The sequence below is a fragment of the Typha latifolia genome, chromosome 7, assembly GCF_019914945.1.
Source record: "Typha latifolia isolate L0001 chromosome 7, TyphaL0001v2, whole genome shotgun sequence".
Classification (NCBI taxonomy): domain Eukaryota; kingdom Viridiplantae; phylum Streptophyta; class Magnoliopsida; order Poales; family Typhaceae; genus Typha; species Typha latifolia.
Genome location: NC_133092.1, coordinates 10,547,030 through 10,570,115, shown reverse-complemented (window position 1 = coordinate 10,570,115; position 23,086 = coordinate 10,547,030). Strand labels below are relative to the sequence as shown.

The following is a 23,086-nucleotide window of genomic DNA, read 5'->3' as shown; positions in this document are numbered from 1 at the left end:
AGAAGTACTGATACATAATCATATTTATAAGAAGAGGAAAGCTTACACTCGGTGTCTTTGTGAGATACTAATGTGCATTTTCCATGATAAGTTTGGCAGCTTTTAGGAAGTTAACCCAATTACTGGATGATATGTTTGCTACCATCTCCCATGAAGACTTGCCAATCTCCTTGCAGACGTTGTAGATCTCTGGACCTTTTACCACCTCAGAGACCGTGTTCACCGCCGTCGCCGTGAAGTTAGACATTCCAGAGACGAGATAATTTCCAACAATTGTCGATCCACTACTTGCAGCTGAACTCAGTCCATCTCCAAGAGATTTGAACATGTTGTTCACTTGCTCCTTGAATAGGCACAAGAGACAATTGATGATTGCACCTGGGATTTGGAGGAGCCGGAGAAATATAACTACAACTAGAGCTGATCCGTTGAACACTATAAAAGATGCTAAATTTGATAAAGTAGCCACACCGGAGAAGAACAACTTGAGCAAAGCAAGTGCCATCTCTTCTCTAGCTGATAAGTTCTTGAATTCTAAATTTGAGATAGTTTGAGGTAGTCTTCAAAATGGTGGCATATATGATATTGCTATTTGATCATTAGTTTATATGAGTTACTTGTTTGAATTTGTTTAAAAATTGGAGTTGTTCTTAGGAACACTGTTGGTGTATTAGTTAATTATGGTCAACTGCTAGTACTTGGTGGAAGGAATGTCATGATGGTAAAGAAGGAGCATTCTATTGGAAGAATGAAACCAAGTTGAGGTATACAAATTCCTTTAGAAAGTGATACTTCTGAAATATTAGTCGAATATGTTAAGATAGCTCATGAATTTTAGGTAGAGATGAGAGGTGCAACTGATATTATCCTTAAGATTCAATTTCGCAATGTAAACGCAACAGACTAATATATATTTCTCTTCTATCATATATATGTAAAGAGAGCCTAGATGTAGCAGAACAATAGAAGCAATGCTTCTAGTATCATGTTTTGTGTGAACAATTCCATTATAAGGTGACATCCACTTTAAATAAATTTTGGTTATCTAATGTCTTTCCTTTCTAGAGAGAGAGATAAGTAAGATGAATCACAATTTTGAGTGTCATTTGAGGATTTTTTATTGGGCAAAGGCCAGTCAATTTGTCATTTAATTTTTGTGGACGATTTACTCCTTATTAATAGCGCTACCTAAACCAACCTTGATAGCATTAATTTGGTTCTCAAGGCCTACTTCTTTATCAATTAACGTTGAATGTTGCTAAATCTGAATTTCATCTCTCCTTTGGGCTTGTCTATTACTTTGCCCGTGAGGCTGGATTCAAGACCTTAGTCTTGAAAGCTTTTGAGTTGTTGTCATCTTATGTTTCTCTATGGGACGATCTTATCCTTGCCAAGTGCAGTGTTTTCCACCGTTGGCATTCTTGTGTTAGGAAGTCCTTTCCACCGTTGGCATTCTTGTGTTAGGAAGTCCTCTATTTTTTCGATTGTTAACTAGGGCTAGCTCATTTCTCCTCCAAGTATCCCTCCATGAGTTCCTCTCATTTCCTTTCCTCCCTACTTTAGGAGCGCAATTGGGTGTTTTCTATTGCCCATTGCATTAAAACCTTCATGTGGAAGCTTCTTTGGCTTGTTTGCGCCATGCTCCTTTAGACATTAGATATGTTTGATATTTTACAAAACTTGAGGACCTTTCCTATCACTACCTCAAGCTCCCCCAGTCTATTTGCATCTAGAATGCTATCATGTCTCGTTTATGTTATGGTCTAAGCCAAGTTCGAGTCTAAGATAGCTCGAGTTTGAAGTCGATTGAGTTATCTTTTGCTTATTATATTTGATCTAGTTATTTGCATTATTAATTAGTTTGAGTCCATAGCCAAGTCCAATAAGTTAGGTTAGTATATATATATATATGGAAAGCAACCCTTATTAAGTCATGCTTGAATTTATCTAATTAGTCTCTCATTCTTCTCTTCTCTCACTCTCCTCCTCTATCGTCCAACCCTAACCCTAGTCGCCCGTCCTAATTGCACAACCTTCTTCCTTCACTTTGCATGTGACCCATCATAGCTGAGCAAAACTCTATCTGAGAGCATCCTTACCTTAATCTCGCCTCTACCTTACCACCTCTATATCGCCGATCTCTATCACAACCCTACTACTAAAACCATATTCTTAGCGCCATCTCTACCACTAACCAAATAACACCATTGGCTTAGCCTCTTCCTAGTTGCCATCTCCACCCATCATGGGCCACCATGAGCTCTCCTCCTCTCGGCCACCACTCTCTCTATCATCCTCACTCCTATCTAGAATAAACCCTATGTCACCACCACCCACAAAAACCCACTCCCAAACCCTAGTTGTAGCCACCCTCAAGCCATGCATGTGCCCACCTACCTAGCACGCATGTGAAGTCCACAACATCTAGGCAACAGTCCCAAATTCCTAGGACTCTAGGCCATGCTTCTATATTTGGACTCCCCAGAACAAGCTACTTGATCCACAACTCTCCCACGTGCTAGGGTGCCCTTTGATAAGCCTATCCACTTTTCTAAGCAATAAAACCCTTAGATGCCTCCCAAGGTCAGACTGTGCATGTTTTTATGCTAACTGATTAGCTTTTCTATTTTCAAGCTCTAAACCTCGTGTTCCTTGAGTCATGCCTTGTCTGGACCCTTCCTAAAGTTGTCCCACAATCCCTCAAACACTTTGGGCTTACAAGCTCACTATCTATAGGTCGAGACACGCTCCCTGATTGGACTAGTTAAGACTGTGCTCATCTGGTAACCCAAGGATTCACCTATCGCGTTCCTCATTTTCCTTGAGCCTTATGCTTCCTTAGGTTTTCCTAGGGTCCATCAACTTTTAGTTGGGCCATCTTCTATCTTTGGAAGGGCTCACCAAATCTAGTGAAGTACTAAAGCCCTAGTAGGCCTACCCTATGCACTTACCCTAAATCCAAGCCCAAGCTTGGGCCGCATCAATGGTATAAAAGCCACGTTCTTCATCATGCTAACTACACATTCGATGATAGGGAGCTTCTTGACACTGATTGTGGCATTGTCTGACCTATCGTACAATCCTTGATCTCTTATCCATGATGGTCATGATGTGTTCTTCTCTACTAAATGGTGATCAGTCATATCGAAGAACAACCTCATTCTTCTCTAGATGAAGTAACATAAATCTAGGCCTTATCAATCATAAATGTAGCCACATAGGTGCATAATCCTATCCTATCGCCTCTAAAGTCATATAAACATGAAGATATGGCATAGCAAATGGAACCACCACCTCTATTGGTAGCCCTATTGACCATTCCTTGTCTCCACTTCTAGCCATCACACACTGCCCTAGAGCATCTATTGCATCTCGGCCATCCTCTCCATCTAGCATGAGCCAAAACCACTTTACACTTGGGTTGAGCCTTGGTCCGACCTCTCCACCTACCAGCTATATTTGGGTCATTCTTTAGGTTCCTAGCCTTGCTCAAACGCACACCAGATCGAGCATTGGTTCAACATTTTCAAAGGCCTTCCCCAACCTAGTAGGCCACCTCCTCACCTTAGAATCACCCCTACAAGACTTGGATGTGTCATTGGTCCAATCGGCCCAACCCAGCCTACACGCCCCTACCAACTAGTAAGGTTATTCCTTGCGTTTGGACCTTGCCCAAGCCCACACCTAGGTCAAGCCTTAGATAGGCCTTTCCTATAGACTTTTCAGTCTTGGTCGACTACTCCCTCAAGTCTTAGATGCAACCCTAGTTTAGCCAATGCAGCCCAACTTGTGCATGCACCCATAAGCCCAACCAAGACTCTCATTTGCATCTAAGCCGTGCCTAGGCCCATACTCAAGCCAAGCATTGATCCAACCCTTACTAGGGTCCTCACCACTCCAGTTGATCCACTCCAAGGTTTGGATATACCCCCCTTAGGCTTAGACATGCCAAAGGCCCACTCAACCAACTCACATGTGTGCTCTAGACTAGACCTGATGCCACCTTAGCTTGCAATTTGGTCTAGCTTAGGCAATATTGATCGAGCCCAATCATCGGGTCGTATCAATTTAGTATTTAGTAAGGCCCAATTCAGTGTTCCTATTATTGAGCATGCCGACCACTAGTTTGTAGCTACTTCACCAAGCCCGACACTTAACTAGACCAAGAGGAACCTTAGTGCTCCATAGCCTCCATTCCCTCAGTTGGTTGTTCCAACCATTGGCCACCATTCTCCAGTCTCTCCATGTACTAGGGCTTCACTAGACGAGCCCTAATTGAGTCATGCTTGAGTTAAACCTAGAGATAATTTTACTTATACCCCATAAATTATTATTGTTTTTCATATAGACTCCCTAAACTTTTTTATTACCCACATATGCCCCCTAAATAAATAAATAAAATTCTATATATACCCCTTGAACTAAGAAAAGAAAAGGTAACTATACAAACCTCTAAACCAAAAATTATTTTGAATCAAAGTGTGTATGTGGTAAAAAAAAGTTCGTGTAGTGTATGTAAAAAATGGTGACTGTTTTGAGGGTCTAAATGGAATTATTCATTAAATCTAACTAGTCATTCTCCCTTCTCTTACTTCCTCTCCTTCCTCCCTTCTCGTCCAACCGTAACCTTAGTCGTATCTCCTCTTTACATTGCCATCTTCCTTTCACCTTGCTTTGCAGCTCATCATAATGGAGTGCAACTTTAGAAAGATCATCTTTGCCCTCAGTCTTGTATCCACCCTACCACCCTACCATCTAGCCTCTATCACCACCCCCATTGTCGGAACCATCCTTTTAGCCACCATCTCCACCACCAACTTGAGAAAACATTGGCTTAGTCTTCTCCTAGCTGCCATCTCCACCTAGCCGAGCACCACCACTGCCCATCGTGAGTCCTCCTCTAATCCACCTCTCTCTCTATCATCCTCACCTCTATCGAGAGCAAACCCTACATCTTCACTAGCCATAGAACTAGTTGCGGCTACCCAAACCATGCACATGCCCACCTACTAATGCATGTGATTTGTGCACCTCTACCCGAGAGTCTTAAATCCCTAGACTCTTGGCCATCCATCTATTTCTGGACTCCGTAAGTCCAAGTCACCTTTTCCACAACTCTCCCTTATGTTAGGGCACCTTCCTGGATGAGTCTATCTACATACATAAGTCAAAAAATCCCTAGACACCTCCTACGGCTAGACTACGCATGCTTTTAAGCTAGCCAAGTGCTTGTTCCATGTACGAGTTCTAAACCTCATGTTCCTTGAGCTATGCCTTGCCAAGACCCTATCTAGGGACATGCCACAATCCCTCAAATATTCAAGGCTCATAGACTCACCATCTACAAGCTGAGACACTCTTTGGTAGGATTGGCCAAGACTGCACATCTAGATCAAACTCGAGGGTTCACCTGTCTTGTCCGAGCCTTGTCCACATTTTCTTTCTAAGCCCTATGCTGTTCTAGACATTCCCAGGGTCCATCTACTTTCAGTCGGTTATCTCTTACTTTTAGACGTGCTTCCCACAACTAAAGACACTCCAAAGCCCTACCAAGCCGGCCCTGTGCACATGCCTTAATCTAGATATGAACCCAGACTTCCTTTCAAAGCCTCAAGAACTTAAACTGCATCAGCTCCCATCTATGTTTTTCCTTTAACTAGGCCTATGTTGATGGTGGCTTGCTTAAGGAGGGCAAATTGTTGCAAACCCAACCAATCTAGTTTCAACCTTTTAGTTATCAAGTGAGCACCCTATGGCAAATTTGGAAACTAAGGAACTCGACTTGCTTTTCTAGATAGATCATCCGTGATTGGATCATCTTGTAGAACATTTAGGCCATGCTAGATGATTATGCCTCTTCCTTGTGTAACTGATTCTCCTATATCACCTGTTGAGTTAGGTCATTCCCTATTCCTCCTAAGTGGAACAAATTTAATATCGATGGAGCTTACACCTTAGGGGACTCCATGGGAGGTAATAATTTCATCATTCAGGACCCTAATGGATGTCCTCTATTTGCTAGTTTGGAATAGATCCGCTATATTAATGCTATCCAAGCAGAGGATGTGGCCCTTCGAGCTTGATTGTATGCTTGTCTATGTTGAACTACTCAGTGATCTGCATTGAGTTCGATTCACTCACTCTCATCAACTGCCTTAACGGTGGAGCTGAAATCTTGTGAACTATTTGTGCCTTGTTATTGGATCGTGATGCATTGGTCATCCAACTCTCCCTTGAACCATATTTTTTGTGAATGTAATCAAGTAATTGTTGGCTCAGTTCTTTTTTTTTTCCTCTCCTTCCTTTCTAACCATAACTATGACAGATCTACCAAACTCCCAATCTAATCCATTTTTTTTAGTGTGGGCATCTTTGCTTGACATTTCCTCAGCCATAGCAAGGCTTGTATTTTTTTTTTCTTTTTGTGGGGGGTAGTTTTGTCCCTTTCCTAATGCATTTTACTTTTACTTCAAAACAAAATGATACACAACTTTACCAAGTGCGTATTTACCCTAATCTATATCTAATTTATTAAATGTGTATATGCCTTTCTTAATAGATATGCATCATAATATTACATCAATATTGCTGAATTTTTTTTTATAACTTCTACTCAGTAAATATGCAAATGAATACATCCAAATGGCAATGTCAGTTTGCAGTATCAGGTGATTATGTGGACACAATAAAACAACAAGAGAAAAAAAGAAAGATGTTGATATCTTATTAGTATCCCACTCGAGACATCTCAATCGTTTGAAAAATTCTAAAGCATTGCGTGCAGATTCAAGCAAACAAAATTATCAATTTTAGAAGATCTCAACAGGCCTTAGATACCATCTCAAACACAACCATTTTCTTATTCTTTTTTTAGATTATGGGTACATTACGGTTTATCTTATGTGATCCATACCAAATTGCAACTATTAATTAACTATTAATGAAATATAAAAAGACTCAATTATCTCTATAGAAATTCGATAAGAATTATTCTGCCATATGAACCATGTTGATTTCACCGTATGCCCTATATATTTTGGATAGAAACTCTAGTAGTTATAACTTAGTTTGAATTATAGAGAATTAAGTACTTATGTTTAAAATAAAAAAAGTTGTTAACATTAAGCCAAATTATATGGAGGTAAACTGTAATTTGCCCTTAGAGAAACTATTCATAGATCTTCTTCATCTTTTCTACAAACTTCTTGACTGCAGAATTGGTCACAAGGACCAAGAAGCTAGGCCATTCATAACTTGACACTTTGAGTGTCACCTAGTCGTTAACGTCTACATCAAGGAATTATTCAAAGAACTGATGCAAACCACAATAAAAAATAAAAATAAAAAAGTTTTGCATTATAGAAGAAGACAAAAACGATAGTTAGTCAACCACCAAGTTTAATGGTAAAAATAGTTTAATTCAAAGAACTCCTATCTCATTCCTAGATTTAAATCAACCACATAGTTTAATGTTAAGATAATCAGTCAAAGTAAGTTATAGCAAAAATTATTCCTACCAGAATATGTCTCAGTTATATTTTGATGTTTCCACAGATTAATTTGTTGTAATATATGAAGTTACTTGGCTGACTTTATAATTGTTGCATATCAAGTTCCTTGGTTTACTTTATTATGGTTGCAATAAATTGCATCTTATGATGCTAAATTTTAAGGCATATGACGCTATTCCAAATGCTTCTGTCAATTTTAATTGGTATTAAGCATTGGTTCAATCCCTATTTGCTTTTCATAGATAGCTTTCAGCAATGCTAAGCACTTGTTCTTTTATTACAAAATGAAGAGAAAACAAATAAATTATTTGTTCACTCATCACTTCATCAGCAATCCAAGGATGCAAACTAACTTGATACTGTGAAGGAGATACCAATTCTAAATATAGGAGGAACACATCATTTTAGCTAAGATTGAGCAGGTGGAACATTAGATCTAAGCATGTCAAGTTTGAACTTTTCTAAAACTTAATTGTGCATACAACTCAAAGTAAATTTCTTAGGGAGAAGAACAAGCACATCTCATGTGCTAGACTGCCAACGGGAGAGTTTCTTGCATTGAAGTAGCAAATCGTCTTTACATTATAAAGACGAGATCCTGGGAAAGTTATAGAAGACCATGATATTACTCTAGTGAGTACTACAGCATGACGTGGAATTAACTTTTATTCAACCTCTATCAAAGATGAAACATCCTTAAATCCATATATCAGAAGTGCAGTCACCACCAGGATACCTCATCTCATGGGCTAGAGACGGTCCGTTGGGCTCAGAACCAAAATCAACGAAGAAATTAGGATTCACAGAAAGCCCTCCTTTCTCCGTATCCACATCAATCTGCAACATGTGAGAACCCTTTTTTATGAGGTCTGGACCAAAGAACTGATCGTCCCATACGCTGAAGAGAGAGTTGGTTACATAGAGTCTTTTTCCATCTAGGCTCAGCTGAATCATTTGCGGTCCTCCTCTAAGCCGATTTCCCTGATAATCAGAAAAGGATATCACTAGTTAATCAACTGCTCTTGCATAATGCAACACTGTTATATAGAGTTACAAGTATCCAAATTTGAAAATGCATCGGAATATGCTAGTCTTGATTTTAAACAATCCCATAAATGAAATAAAATATGACTGAACTAGGAGATGGGAGGTTGAATCACTGATGCCACGAGATGCATTTATAGGAAATAAAATATGACTGAACTGTGCTGCCAAACAATTTTCAGTTCTAGAAGCCCTTGTATTCTTATATAGTTTAGCTGACCCGAAATACTTGGGACTAAAGACATGGTTGTTTTCATTATACTCTTATAATATTCATGGTTGCTTGAATATCTCTGTATCATAATTTATAGGCAATGCCTCTATCTCTAGTGGAAGTTCATCACCTCTTCTCTTCCTATGACTGAATATTTCTTTTTTCAGCTCCTTACTTCTCTTTTATTAAAGCAATTTTCTTACCAGAAATAAGGAGCAAATAACATCTTCAAACACAAGACATGAAAATAGCCAGCGCTACTTGACCATTAACATCTAACTAGAATATACCTTGATTGCAGGAACTTCGAACTGTGATTCTTTCTCATCATCTGTTAAGTAGACTACATCACTTCCCTTCTGAAGAAGTCCACCAACCCATACTTGTCCAGCCAATACAGGCTTTGCAGGATCCTCAATGTTGTACTGCCTAATGTCCCCATGCAACCAATTTACAAAGTAAAGATACCGATCATCAAGTGAGATCAAGAAATCAGTTATCAGCCCTGGCATTTCTGGGAGAATCCAGCTTCGCACCTTCAATGGTTTCACTGATATAGCAATCTATAAATTTAAAAAGAGATTAGTGGTTGGTGCAAGTTTTGCATACTGAAACTTTATACATTTCATGAACAAAGAACTTGGACGAACCTCATGGTTCCACAATCCATCTCTAGTTTTGAAAAACCTCACCAAGTTGCTAGTCAGAGCACATCCAACAAAGCCAGTGTCTTTTGAAGGGTCATGAAGAAACCTTATCTGTAGATGACAATAGTAAAATAATAAACCACAAAAACACGATCTTATATGATAACATCAATATAAAGAGTTCAGATTCAGAACGAACTTCCAAGGGAAGGAGCCCTTCATTGCCAAGGTCTAATGTCTGCTTCAGTTCACCATCAGGCCAGCTATACACATTCAAGTGTCTTCCATAAAGCCCATCCTGAACATGTTGAAGGTTGAAGCCCTTCTTGAAAGCTGAAGGAGCTCCCCACGATGAACTGATCATTGTCTTGTGTCTAGGTTGGTACCAGAAATCATAGCCAAACAATGGGCTGTGACCTGGCTTTTCCCACCTAGGATTAGTCAATAGGAAATGAAAATAAGATCTCCAAATTGAAAAACAATTTCAATTGTCATAACTCATTACATGTTCGGTAACATGAACAACATCCCTATGCACAAGGTTCCAACTACTGTGTGTTCTAAGGAGGGCAAAGATGTATGCAGTTTTATCCCTCATTAATAGATAGGTTGTTTCTGCAGCTCGAACTGCTACCTCTTGGCCAGACAAGGCAGATCATATTGTCACACTAACTGACAAACTCAAAATGTCATATAAATATTTTATCCTCTAAATACACTAGAAACAATAATCATGTGCCAAGTACTAGTGGATGGTGAAGAACAGATAGACACAATGCCTATCATTCTCCTATTATCCTGAGACATTTTGTTTCCTTGGTCGCAACTCACAAGATAACATTTTCAGTAACTTGGTATGTCGATGGATCTAATAACAATAGGATAAATATGTATAAACACAGATATAAGGAAGTTTGCTTTGCATGTTGCAGCATAAGGAACTTTTGCAGTTTTTAACATGGATATTCTTCTAAATACTAGGCAACATTGTTGTTGTCCTCATAAATTAGTCATGACAAACCTGCAAGTGTTTTTCCCGGAGACCAATGGCTATTATGCAGTAGAAGTTAATTAACGTGAATTGTGACTTGAGCAACAATAACGATGGAGGTTAAAGTGGAGGTGCCAGGTCAATGGGCATCACTTCTATTTCCTACAAGAACATGGAAACTCAAAGGGATATTTTCATTTTCATTTTAAACCTACATTATTTACTTATTGCAGTTTAACCCTGTCTTTTCATTATTTTAGTTTGACCCATTCAATTTTCATTAAATCGGAGAAAACACCCTAACACATCCTTCCTATTGTCATTATATTCCCACAATAGCTTGAGTAGAGTGTTTGTGTGATTCAATGTAAAATGGTGGGTTCATATGAAATATAGGTAGGTTGAAGTTGAAATCACAAATTCATTCTTCTCAGCCAAGGAGGAGGATGCAAAAAGATAATCAGTAAAAGAAGAGGAAGGACAGTACCTTTAATCTTTCTAGTGCCAACTACCCTCAGCATATTTCATTGTTTCTACAGCTATATGGTTGTTCAATTTTTTAAATGGAGAAGACGAAAGATTCTTGCCAAACTATATTCATTGAGCAACTAATACATATTTCATTGTTTCTACAGCTACATGGTTGTTCAATTTTTTAAATGGAAAACACGAAAGATTCTTGCCAAACTATATTCATAGAGCAACTAATACATATTTCATTGTTTCTACAGCTACATGGTTGTTCAATTTTTTAAATGGAAAACGCGAAAGATACTTGCCAAACTATATTTGTTTTGAGCAACTAATATAATTTTAACTTCCAAAAAGTCTATAAAGGCAATAAACTTCTCTTTTAAAGAACTACAGAAAGATCAGTTTACCAGCTCAATAGAATGAACTAAAGTCAAGGATGCCAACTCCATTTTGCTGGTAAAGATCTGATAATTTGATTATTATGTCCAATAATGAGTCATAAATTTGTGATCAGAGAAAAAGATTCATGTGAGTGTGTATAATTCTATATCTATAGTACTTCTTAAGGAAAATGAACATTCTGAAAGAAAGAAGCAGTACCTCCCTTTCACATTGAAATCTGAATCCAGGAGGAGGAAGCCATTCCCAACTGCATTTCCATCTTTGTCTCCAAGGCAAGACACCATTATGTCACCAGATGCAAGACAATGTGAGGTATGAGGATATGCTAGTCCAGTCTTCTGCACAATATCTTCAGGATGGACCACCTTATGCAAAGAAGGGGCTCTTGGATTTGTGGCAGTGTCAATAACATATATGCGGCTTGACCTTTACAAGGCAGAAGAAAAGTAACCTCACAAGTAAAAATATGAAATGACAGGAAGTAGTAAAAGATAAACTCATGTATACATCAACATAACAACACTGGAAGAAGGTGCTTTAAACTCATGGAGGTAACCCAGATGAAGGAGGCCAAGACTTGAAGGTGCTAAGATTATGTAACCCCACATTGGGATGCACCTCATGACGATGTGACCTGATCAAACTAGCTTAATTTAACTTGAAAGAAATAGCCCATCAAGCTTATTCAATTCAAATCAAGGTTCCCAGTTTCGGCCGATCCCGATCCCAGCCAAAACCAATCGGACTGGTTTCGGCTGCGGTTTCGGCCATTTCAGCCGAAACCCGATCCGTTTCGGTCGGAATCGGCCGTTTCGGCCAATCCCGACCGAAACGGGTGAGAACGGCTCGGATCCGACCCGGATCTGACCCGAGGGACATCAATAATTGATGTCCCCACCCCCCACCTGCCTCTCTCCTTTTTCTCTCTCTCTCTCTCTTTCTCTCTTTTCCTCTCTCTCTCTTTTTTTTCTTTCTCTCTTTTCTTTCTTTCTCTCTTTCTCACGGATCTCTTACTCTCTTTCTCACCAGTGACTGAGTAGTGAGTAGATCTCCGTCTCTCTGGTGACCTCGACCTTCGGCGACGTTATCCGACGACCTCGATCTCCGGCGACCTTGGGTAAATTTTTTTTCAGTTATTTTTTTCCATTGTGCAACAGCTGCACCTGCAGTAGATGCTGCTGCGCACCAACTGCTGCTACTGCAGGTGCTGCAGCAGCTGCTGTGAGCTGCAACAGAGACTTCTCTGCCAGCAGAGCAGCAGCACCACCTGGTGCTGTTTATTCAGTTATGCCTCATAAATTTTAAATTATTTTATATTTTATTTTGATTTTTGTTTATGTTTTTTAGTTGCAGAGATAAAATAGCAATGGCTCCAAAAGAGAAGTCATATGATACCGACATTGGGTGGCAACATTGCAGCACTATTGGGCAAGATAAAAGACACGTTAAATGCAACTGGTGTGGAAAGAAAATGAGTGGTGGTGTCAGCCGTTTGAAAGAACATTTAGCTGGAAGACAAGAAAATGTAGCAGCTTGCACTCAAGTGTCTTTAGAAGTTAGAAAGCAGATGTTGGCTTATTTAATTGACAAAAAGAAGGATAAACAATCTGCACAACAAAGAGAGTCAATGATTCATGAAGAATTGATGTATAATCTTGTACACATTGATGATGATAGCAGTGAGCAAAGTGAGGAGGATGAGGAAGGTAATGAAAGAGAGCAGAAATATGCATAGAGAAGAGGAATAGATGAGAAGAAGCACTGGTGGTAACTTTTAGAGATCTAGATCAGTTAATATACAAGGAGAGAGAAAATATGGGGGCAGCAGTTTTACCTATAGGACTCCTGGTGTTACAGCAGAGTTTGAAAATATTGGACCAATGGATATATATCTTTAGAAAAAAGGGGTCGTACATAGACTTCAATCAAGACAGCTCTCAAAGGAATTAAAAATGCAAAAAAACACATTGGTAGAGCTATCTCCAAATTTTTCTTCTACAACCATATTCCTTTCAATGTAGCTGATAGCCCTTACTATCACACTATGGTGGATGATATACAATCAGTAGGGCCTAGTGTTCCCCCTCCTAATTCAAATGATATTGATACTAAATATCTTGACTCAGAGGTAGATAAACTTCATACTTATATTGAGACATTTAAACGGTATTGGGATGAATTTGGTTGTACACTGATGTGTGATGGGTGGAGTATATAAAACAGAAGAAATATAATTAATTTCTTAGTGTACTCTGGCATGGGGATAATATTTTTGAAGTCTGTGGATGCGACTGCTCATTTCAAAAATGCAGATTATATTTGTCAGTTGATGGATGAGTTGGTACAAGAAATCGGTGAAAAAAGAGTAGTCAAAGTGGTTACTGATAATGGGGCAAATTATAAAGCTGCTAAAAATTTACTGATGATTAAAAGACTTCATTTATATTAGACGCCATGTGCTGCACATTGTATTGATCTGATATTAGAGGATATTGTAAAAGAGTCTGAAATTGACATGGTCATATGTGAAGGTCAGAGGTTAACAAATTTTATATATAATCATGGTTAGGTTCTTAATTTACTCAGGCAGATGACTGGTGGTAGGGAGATCATCAGACCCGGCGTCACTAGATTTGCCACTCACTTTTTAGCCTTGGAGAGCATCATGCGCTACAAGGATGATATTATGCGGATGTTTACATCACAGGAATGGTCTATGAAAATTAAGAATATTAAACCTAAAGATAAATCTTTAGGTGAAATTTTAAAAAATATGGCTCTTAGAAATACATTTTGGGATAATATTACAATTGCCACCACAGTATTTGAGCCTCTTGTCAAAGTATTAAGATTTATAGACAGTGATGACAAGTCTGAGATGGGTTTCTTATATGAGGCAATAGACATAGCTAAAGAATCAATAAAAAAAATGTGGGCCAAAGTTATAGGAAGTGGTGGAAGATGATTGATTTTAGATTGAACAAACAACTACATAGAGATATACACACTGCTGGTAAGCATGCTTTTAAGTTTTAAGTTTTAATTTACTTTTATTTATGAATATTTAAAAATTTGAATGTTTACAAATTTTAAATTTCTACAGGGTATTTTCTTAATCTAAGATTTCAATTCTCTAAAAATGTCAATAATGATAGTGAAGTCTTGTTGGGGTTAGAAAGGTAATCAGTAAGCTTGAGCTCGATATTCATAAACAAATCCTGTGCGATAAAAAAATGAGTTATGATTCAATTAAATAATTTTATTATTATTTGTTTCAAGTTTTAACTTTCAATATAATCAATAAGCTAATAATATATTTCTAATTTCAGATGGAGAGATATAGATTGAGAGTTGGGCAATTCAGTACTACTAAAGTTGCTGCAGCTATATCTCATAACACTCCAGCTGAATGGTGGTCTATTTATGGATGGGAGGAGGCACCAAATTTGACGCCAATAGCAAAGAAGATTTTAAGTCAAATTGTGTCTTCATCACATTGTGAAAAAAATTAGAGTACTTTCTTCTTAATCCACACAAAAAGACGCAACCGATTGACAATAGAAAGATTGGAGAAGTTAGTTTGTTGTCATTATAATATGAGATTGAGGGAAAGATTTAAGAAGAAAGGCAGAAAATGAACAACTGATTGATTTAAATCATGTTTTTAATGAAGAAAACCCCTTGACTCCATGGATCAGAGAAATAGAGGACAGGTTATTAGATGACAGAAATAACCCATGGTTAGATAAAATATTGGGGGAGACCATGACGAGGGCAGAGGCTGGTACGAGTCATTCAGCAGCGAGAGATAGTATACCTACTAGTACTAGTCATAGTCCTGATGATACATATGGTGGTGAGATCGTTCCATCTATATTTGTTGAGGAAAATCAAGGAGGCATAAGGAGTGAAGATAGAGAAACTGAGGATATATATATATATATATATATATATATATATATATATATCAGCGACGTCGTCATGAGATGCATTTTGGTTCCTATGATTATGGTACATCGAATATTTATTATTTGGAGCCATCACAAGATCTATATGCTAGTTATTATCCTCAGTATCCTCAGTATTCTCAGGCACAAGATCCAAATACTGGTTATTATCCTCCTCAAACGCAAGTCACACAACAAGATCCATACAATATAACTAGTATAATGGAATCACTTTTTGGAACATCAGGTCCCAGACATCAATATTTACAAACTTATGGTGATTATGATGATGAAGACTATAAAAATTTACGAGAACCGCCTCGGTATTTAACAAAGTTTTAAATTTTGAGTAAGTTAATATATTTTTTTAAGTTTTTAGACTTCATATGTGAGTAATTTTTGTTTTCTTATTTTTTGTCATTTTTTCTAAATTTTTCTGATTTTTCAGTATTTTTAAATAATATTTAGAATTTTATATAATTAAAAAATAGTCCGATCCAATACGAACGGCCGATACAGCCGATACGTATCGTTTTTCTGGACGGCCGATACCATTCCCGATCCCGATACTAGGAACCTTGATTCAAACTTGAATTAAGCTTGCATCATACTTGAATTCAGCTTAATTTGGAAAAACTATTTTGCTTATTAAAGCTCGAGTTGGATCAACTCGAAAATTGATCAAATTGAAAGAAAGTCAATCAAGATCAGCTCGAGTATGCCCCTAGTTCTAAGTATTCTATTTCTAAAGGAAAAGGAAGACCCGAATGCTATAAATAGCCCATCAGGGGCAGAATGAGAGATGGCTTGGTAACCTATTAGAAGTTTTGCACTGAGAAAGCTTGTGATAATTATATAGGCTTGCGACAATTTAGGGGAGCACATAAAATTTCATGTGTGGTTGTTTTGGTTTGGGTTGAATATAGTGATTGATCTTCCTTAAAGAGGACGACTATTCACATAAATCTTCTATCTTCTTTTGTCTTTTGCATCTATATTATTGTTTGGTTTAATCGCACAAATCAAGCTACACATTATGCTTTGTTAGCCCTATGATTTCAATAGTTTACTATTTGATTTTGATCATAACAACAATTGAATTATTTTGATTATACCAACCAAGTTAAAATAGTAATTAAGAAGCTCTTTGCTATATAATAAAAAATTTAGGTTTTAGTTTTCAAATTTATGTCACAATTTAGAAATTACAAAACTGTATTTCTGACAAATACATTATTGACACATGTCTGGTTTATTATTTATAACTTTCTTTATAGTGATCTAATAAATATAATATTACATCTGTGAAAAATACTTGATATTCTATAACTTTCATATACATATATATTTGAAATTCAGATATTACCTATGTGCAATAGGGCCTACAAATTGATTATTCTTAGTTGTTTTTCAGGCTGACATCTTCTAGACACAGTTTACTCTTTTAACCATAATTTTTCAGAAAAATATTATTTTTGATGTAATTCTTCTTAGGTTGGAAGGATGACTCAAAGATCTTCAACTTATCTTTTGATCACAAAGTCCAATCTAACTGTTTTAGCTGTCAACAAAGTGTTGCAAGGCATAACAAAAAATCTGACCAAAATCTGTACCCATTAAATGCTTTGCAAAATAGTTTTCATTGTTTTAAATTATTTTAAATAGGAGAGAGCCTTCTCAAGCCTATAAAAGAAGATCTAAACCTCATGTTGAAGGAAATTAAAAATAAATTAGAGGATACAAAAAAGAGTAATCTAGTTCAGACTATATTGGAGAAGAAAAGAAGTTCCCACTTGACAAGTTTTCTTTCTTTTAGTGAGATTAATTTATAAATCAAACTCTTTGGGAGTTATTACACAGTGTGATTTATAGAGGTGGAAAAGCCTTGTGGTTTGTAGGTGAGAGATCGAATAGATCTCTTAGAAGAAGTTGGTGGGCTTCTTGACTCTGCAAAAGTTGTTTTGAGAAAAAAGATTTTGGGGGATAAATCTTGTGTAAAAGTTGCTAGAATATTAGTAAGCTACTGGTGTATGTCTTTCTATGCATAGTAAATTCTTAAGGAAAGAACCTTGAGGAGTGAACGCAGACATCGGCCGAACCACTATAAATCTTACTATTATATTTTTCTTTCTTTTCTTTGCTTATTTCATTTAAGTTTTCATAGCATAATCATACACATAAACTTAAAGTTATTTATTTGCATTCTCTCAATTTGCATGAAGCTTTAAATTTTTCATTATCATTATAATTTGTGTTTATTCTTGCATACTTTATCTTTTTATTTCGTTTGTAAACCCAATTCACCCCCTCTCTAAGTTTGCCTAGTCGGGCCAACATGCTTGAACAAAGAAATAAGTGTTGTATCAAATCATAATAGCAAAACAAGTTTACTCCCTAATGAACTTCACAAATTTCATTTTCATTGACATTTCTATTTGATCCAAGGGTTGTACTTTCCCACAAAGACCTTGAAGGCAACACACTTCTACACTTCAAAAATCTAGGACTCAAGTATCATCAATTATAATGATGAAGGATAGGTCTTCTTTTATGACCTACATCTTTGCATTCTTATTAATAATTAGACAACTGAATGTGGAATTGTGGAGTATAATTTTACCCTCTTTCTTCTAGGGACACTACTGTAGCTGGTCAATTAGTACTCATAAGATAAAGAGGAAATATTTCGTTTCCAAGAAAAAATGCACTCACTTTCCTACAGGTTCATATGAAAGTATCAATCTGCCAAGAAAGTTTATCAGGTATATCAAAATATCATACGTAAAATTTTAATTTTTAGGCTCCTATATAGCAAGAACAGAGCAAATCAAATCAAGAGATCTTAAATACTATTACTTAGTCAACAACGGGAGAAATCACATGGATGTGATGCAACTTACATTAATGAAGGCAAGATCAAGAAACGACGAATTGCTGATGGGTCACCATGGCAAGAGCTGCAAGAATTCCAACCAGAGTGATGCAACTCATCACCTACATAGCTGACGGGAAGCCTATGAATAACTTCAGAATATGTTGGTGAGTTAGGATCAATATCCACAGTTGCCAGATAATCAGGTTTGTTTATTCCAGTTCCTGTGCATAATACAGTTTAAAAATCCTTAGAACTACTTTATGGAATGTAGAATAATAGTTATAATGGTAATAAACAGAAAAAAGAAAAGATATCAAAATGTAATCATTATCATTGATACAGAAATTCAATTGATCAGAATTAATATATTCTCTTCGTTCAGTTGAGTCTTGTGCTGCTCTGCAAGAGTAGTGATATGAACCGGCTTGACTCGATTCAAATTAGTTTCTGAACAGAAATTTGTACGGAACTTTCAAGAGAGTTTTCGGTAGATCTGGTCATTGGATCGATATGAAATTTTGACAGGTTATAGTCTTGGAAAAGATCTTTCTAATGAATCTAATATCCCGCAAATCGAATGGCTAGATTAGAAGATACCTTAAAAAAAGTGGATGAAGATCGAAGGGTCAGCTCTGATACCAATTTGATATGAACCGTCTTGACCCGATTTGAATTATTTTCTGGACAGAAATTTGTACAGAATTTTCAAGAGAGTTTTTGGTGGATTTGATCGTTGGATCAATATAAAATTTTGATAGGTTGTAGCCCTGGAAAAGATCTTTCCAATGAATTAAATTTTCGTAGATCGGATGGCCAAATTAAGAGATATCTTTAGAAAAGTGGATAGAGGTCGGAGGGTCAGCTCCGATACCAATGTTATGAACTAGATCTTGACCAATCTGGACATAAAAAAATTATGAAAATTTAGGTGGTGATAGCCTCGTGAATACATCCCCCTCTAGGGCCCATGCGGGATCTCATAATCAATGAGAACTTCCTTTTTTTTCAAACAAAAGGTATTCTCATCCAAACAAAATGGAAGATTGTCCTTTCATTTATCCAGATTGGTTGGCGAATGTAGTACTGGTTAGCAGCAAATGGAGGGAAGAGGGTATACATAGATTTCAGAGATTCGAACAAATTAGTTGGGACTTTAGGGTTTAATATTTTTATATATGTGAGGATCCTACTAGAACGCCTTCTACTTCTGACCGGGATAGAGAGATTTATATAGGCCTTGTGAGGAAAGGGAATAGGCTGGCGTTATGAACTTATAATCATGGAATGGCTCTAATTTCACCTAAATCACACGTCTAGATAAAAAGACAAATAAAATAGTGGAGGGAGGTCTAAATAGGGCGGAAAAGTAAATATCCAACATTACAGTGGTCGTCGGAGGGTGACAGATGGCCAAGAGTGGTGGTGGACGGCCGTGTAGTAGGGTGGCTGCCAGAGAAGGTGATTGTTAGGGTATGGGTCCTTGGAAGGTTCTACAGTAGTAGAGGGACCTCCACCATGGCAGGAGGAGTGGTTGTGCTAGTTTGGAGCTCTCCTCCATCTCCTTCAAGGGTGGAGTTTGTCTAGTTGTGGGTGGCTAGTTCCATCATGGCCAATGGTTCTGGCTGCGCAGGAGGGTGGTGTCGAGCTAGGATAATTGCCGTCAAGGCTTGGCCAACCTTCTCAGTTCTCTCGGAGCTCTCCATTACTCTCTTCAATGATTCTCACAATGAGTCCATGGACTCTACCCATGCCTTTGCCTGCTGGTGGCTCTTCGCCAACGATCGCTGGAGATGGCGGTGCCATTAGGGAAATACCCACATGAATAAAGATGAGTTCCTAGTCCTCTATGGTTGCTCCTTCCGTGTTCATCTTAGATCACGTGTTAATCATCATCCGAAAAACATCAGCTCTGATACCAATTTGATACGAACCGGCTTGACCCAATTCGAATCAGTTTCTAGACAGAAAATTATACAGAACTTTCAAGAGAGTTTTCAGTAGATCTGGTTGTTGGATTGATATGAAATTTCGATAGGTTGTAGCCCTGAAAAAGATCTTTCTAATGACTCTAATATCCCACAGATCGGATGGCTAAATTAGAAGATATCTTCATAAAAGTAGATGAAGGTTGAAAGATCAACTCTGATACCAATGTTATGGACCAGATCTAGACCAATCCAGACGTAGGATGATACTAAGATTTTGAGGGGTAAGAAAATTGGAAGTTTCGAATCTAATGGCTTTGGAATGAATTCAATCAGAAATTCATATATAAAGATCGGGTACAATGAGTCCTATTTGGACTTAGTCCTAAAGACTTATACGACTCGAACTAGGACTTGCCTTAGAGATTTACATGACTTGCTTGCCTTAGTGACTTACATGACTTAATTAAACTTACCTTAGTGGCTTACATTGCTTAACTAGACTTGCCTTAAAGGCTTATATAAGTATGAATCAATTAAAAATAAATAGGCACGATCCATCAAGTCCAATATCCTCATGATGCGATCCAATCTAACCCGGTTCGTATCAAATAGCCCCTAACATCAAAGACGATTGATGTATTTCATTAAACTTGCAAAAGATGCGCTAGGTAGAAAGCAATACGATTTCAAATTCAATCATATGTGACCAAATCAAAAGCATGATTATAATCAAAACCTTGTAGAATTATCTTTTACTGCCATAATGCATAGTTACAATTACTTACAATCAAGATTCCTGATCTCACCCTTTAACTTATTCCTTTACATAAGGAGTCAAGTGGAAGGTTATCAAATCCCAGATGCAAAACAACCAACCAACAGACCCAGTCTTCTTTTTCATCTTCTCTTACCCGTGGTGATTATTCTTAGCTTTAATTTTCCAATTTCCTAATCTGATATTCCCAATTGTCTGACTATTCAAGGAATAAACAAAGATTGCTTACATAGAAAATACTAAACAAATGCAAGTGCATGTAAAAAACTAGAGTTCAAGCATGAAAGGAGAGTGGAGATCTCTCAATAGCACAGTATTAAAAGTATATACAAAGAAGATTTTCATTTCGAAGTTTACTATTCCAAAGCGCCCTCTTATTTCTTACATATAAAAATTACCAAGGAAATTAACCAATATAAAAAGGGAATGAGACTTCAAAATCAAAATCGAAAAAGCCCAGATCAAAATTACCGACACCAAAAAGTTAGATCATCACTCTCAAAATTAGCACCAGAAAACTATATTTCTTATCTCAATCAGCAGTCAACGACGAACTACACTTGAATCGTATCAACAATATTAAAGCCTCCCTTTAACTTCGAAAATTTTGAAGGTATATTCCTGATAATTTTCATGCCGTTCGTAATTTTGGATACTCAAAAAAAGTAACATAAAGGGGAAACGGAAACCTCGATGATGTAGGTGGTAATTTGCAAGAAAGACAACAAATCAGAAGGACCCCACCCCACTCTACCAAAGGATCAAATAGAACAAAAAGGCAAGATCTTTTTCTTGTCATTCCTTACCATTGTAGACGCAAGTGACATAAATCAAGGACTCCCGAGGCCCCGCCATGGCTTCCAGAGGCGAAGCGTAGCCCGGACCCTTTCCGCCATGGCCGCAGCAACCCTTGCTCTGCTCCACTTCCGCCATCGTTTGTGTCTTCAGATCGCCCCCCGGAACAAAACTAACTCAGCCAAAAGTGCCAAATCAAAACAAAAACAACTAAATTATTTATTACGGAAGGAAGCCGAGAAGAGCTCACGTCGCGAGGATAATTTTTGTTGGGGTTGGAGGGTGAGGCGGGGAGAGATGGAGTAACCGTTGCACCTGCGTGACGGCGTGTGATTGGTGCCCGGGTAGGATGCACCAAACCGGGGTTATTTCTAATCCGGGAGATGCACGTGGACGGGAAACGGGGAACAGAGTGAGGTTTGTCGTACCTGGACGAGATTCTGGAGTTTATTTTGTCGAGAGATCGACTTAAACGGAGTCTTCGGATCACGTTACAGCTTTACAACGTATGGGGCCCACCGGAATACACGTGTTTCTGGATCACGTTAGAAGATCGGTCCCCCTACATCACCTAGGCGGCTAAGCCCCTCTTAAGTTTAGACTGTAAATATTTATTAATAATTTTTGTCTCACATAAATAAATTATGAGATTTTTCATTGTACTCATAAACTATTTTTAATAATTCATATAAGGGTTAAAATAGTTTTTTCTTATCTAAATTATATGGTCAGATTTAACTATCAAAATGGTATTTTTAAAAGAGCACAATAATTTCATTGATAATTTTAATATTTAAAAATTCTAAAGTCTTACCGTACTTATATTTTTCTTTTGGATACATATAGGTATATAGATACCATATCGGTCACTAGACACAGGCATGCATGTGTTGGAGCATATTTATTTTTCTGAATTTATGATATTACGGGATGTTATAGTTCAATTGCTAAATAAATATGAAAAATATATCAGAGATTCTTACAAAAGTATAAAAAAAAGTCTCTGTGTCATCTGATCCGAAATAGTTCTGGACTCCATTAGGCTCATAACTTTCGAAGAGATCTGCGAACAATCTAATCGATAAATCTTCCTAAATTTTGGATATGTTGTCGCTCTTGGGAAGATCTTTCCAACGAATCTACGATCACAGAATTTAGATAGTTAGATCTCAAGATATCGGCCGAACAGTGGTCGAAGGTCAAGTAAACCCTCACTTGTTAGCCCTCCAATGGCTAGATAAGTGCTAGGTTATCTCCTTGCTGTGAATGGGGAGAAGTTGATATAGAAGAAAGGGATTAGGAATTAGAGGAAGCCGACTAAAGACTTGGGAGGTAGAAAAAGAGAGGTGGGAGAGGGCACCAATGGCTAAAGACAGTTGAGAAGGAGATAAAGGTCAAAGCCAACTTCAATTATCAAAGATCATACCCAATTAGGGTTTCCTCCACATATTTATAGAGGCTCACCATAGGGACCCAAACAACT

The 23,086-nt window shown here is 37.5% G+C and overlaps 1 protein-coding gene across 1 annotated transcript; it reads right to left on the bottom strand.

The window, feature by feature from the left end:
* Positions 1 to 7,948: 7,948 nt before the first annotated feature.
* Positions 7,949 to 22,018, bottom strand: LOC140792220 (selenium-binding protein 1-like). Its single transcript, XM_073143074.1, has 8 exons — positions 21,854 to 22,018; positions 21,615 to 21,775; positions 18,131 to 18,326; positions 11,482 to 11,709; positions 9,616 to 9,847; positions 9,420 to 9,527; positions 9,060 to 9,332; positions 7,949 to 8,492 (listed from the first exon to the last, which is right to left on the bottom strand). The coding sequence occupies exons 2-8, from the start codon at positions 21,739 to 21,741 to the stop codon at positions 8,208 to 8,210; spliced, it is 1,449 nt and encodes a 482-aa protein (XP_072999175.1). The 5' UTR covers positions 21,742 to 21,775; positions 21,854 to 22,018; the 3' UTR covers positions 7,949 to 8,207.
* Positions 22,019 to 23,086: the final 1,068 nt, after the last annotated feature.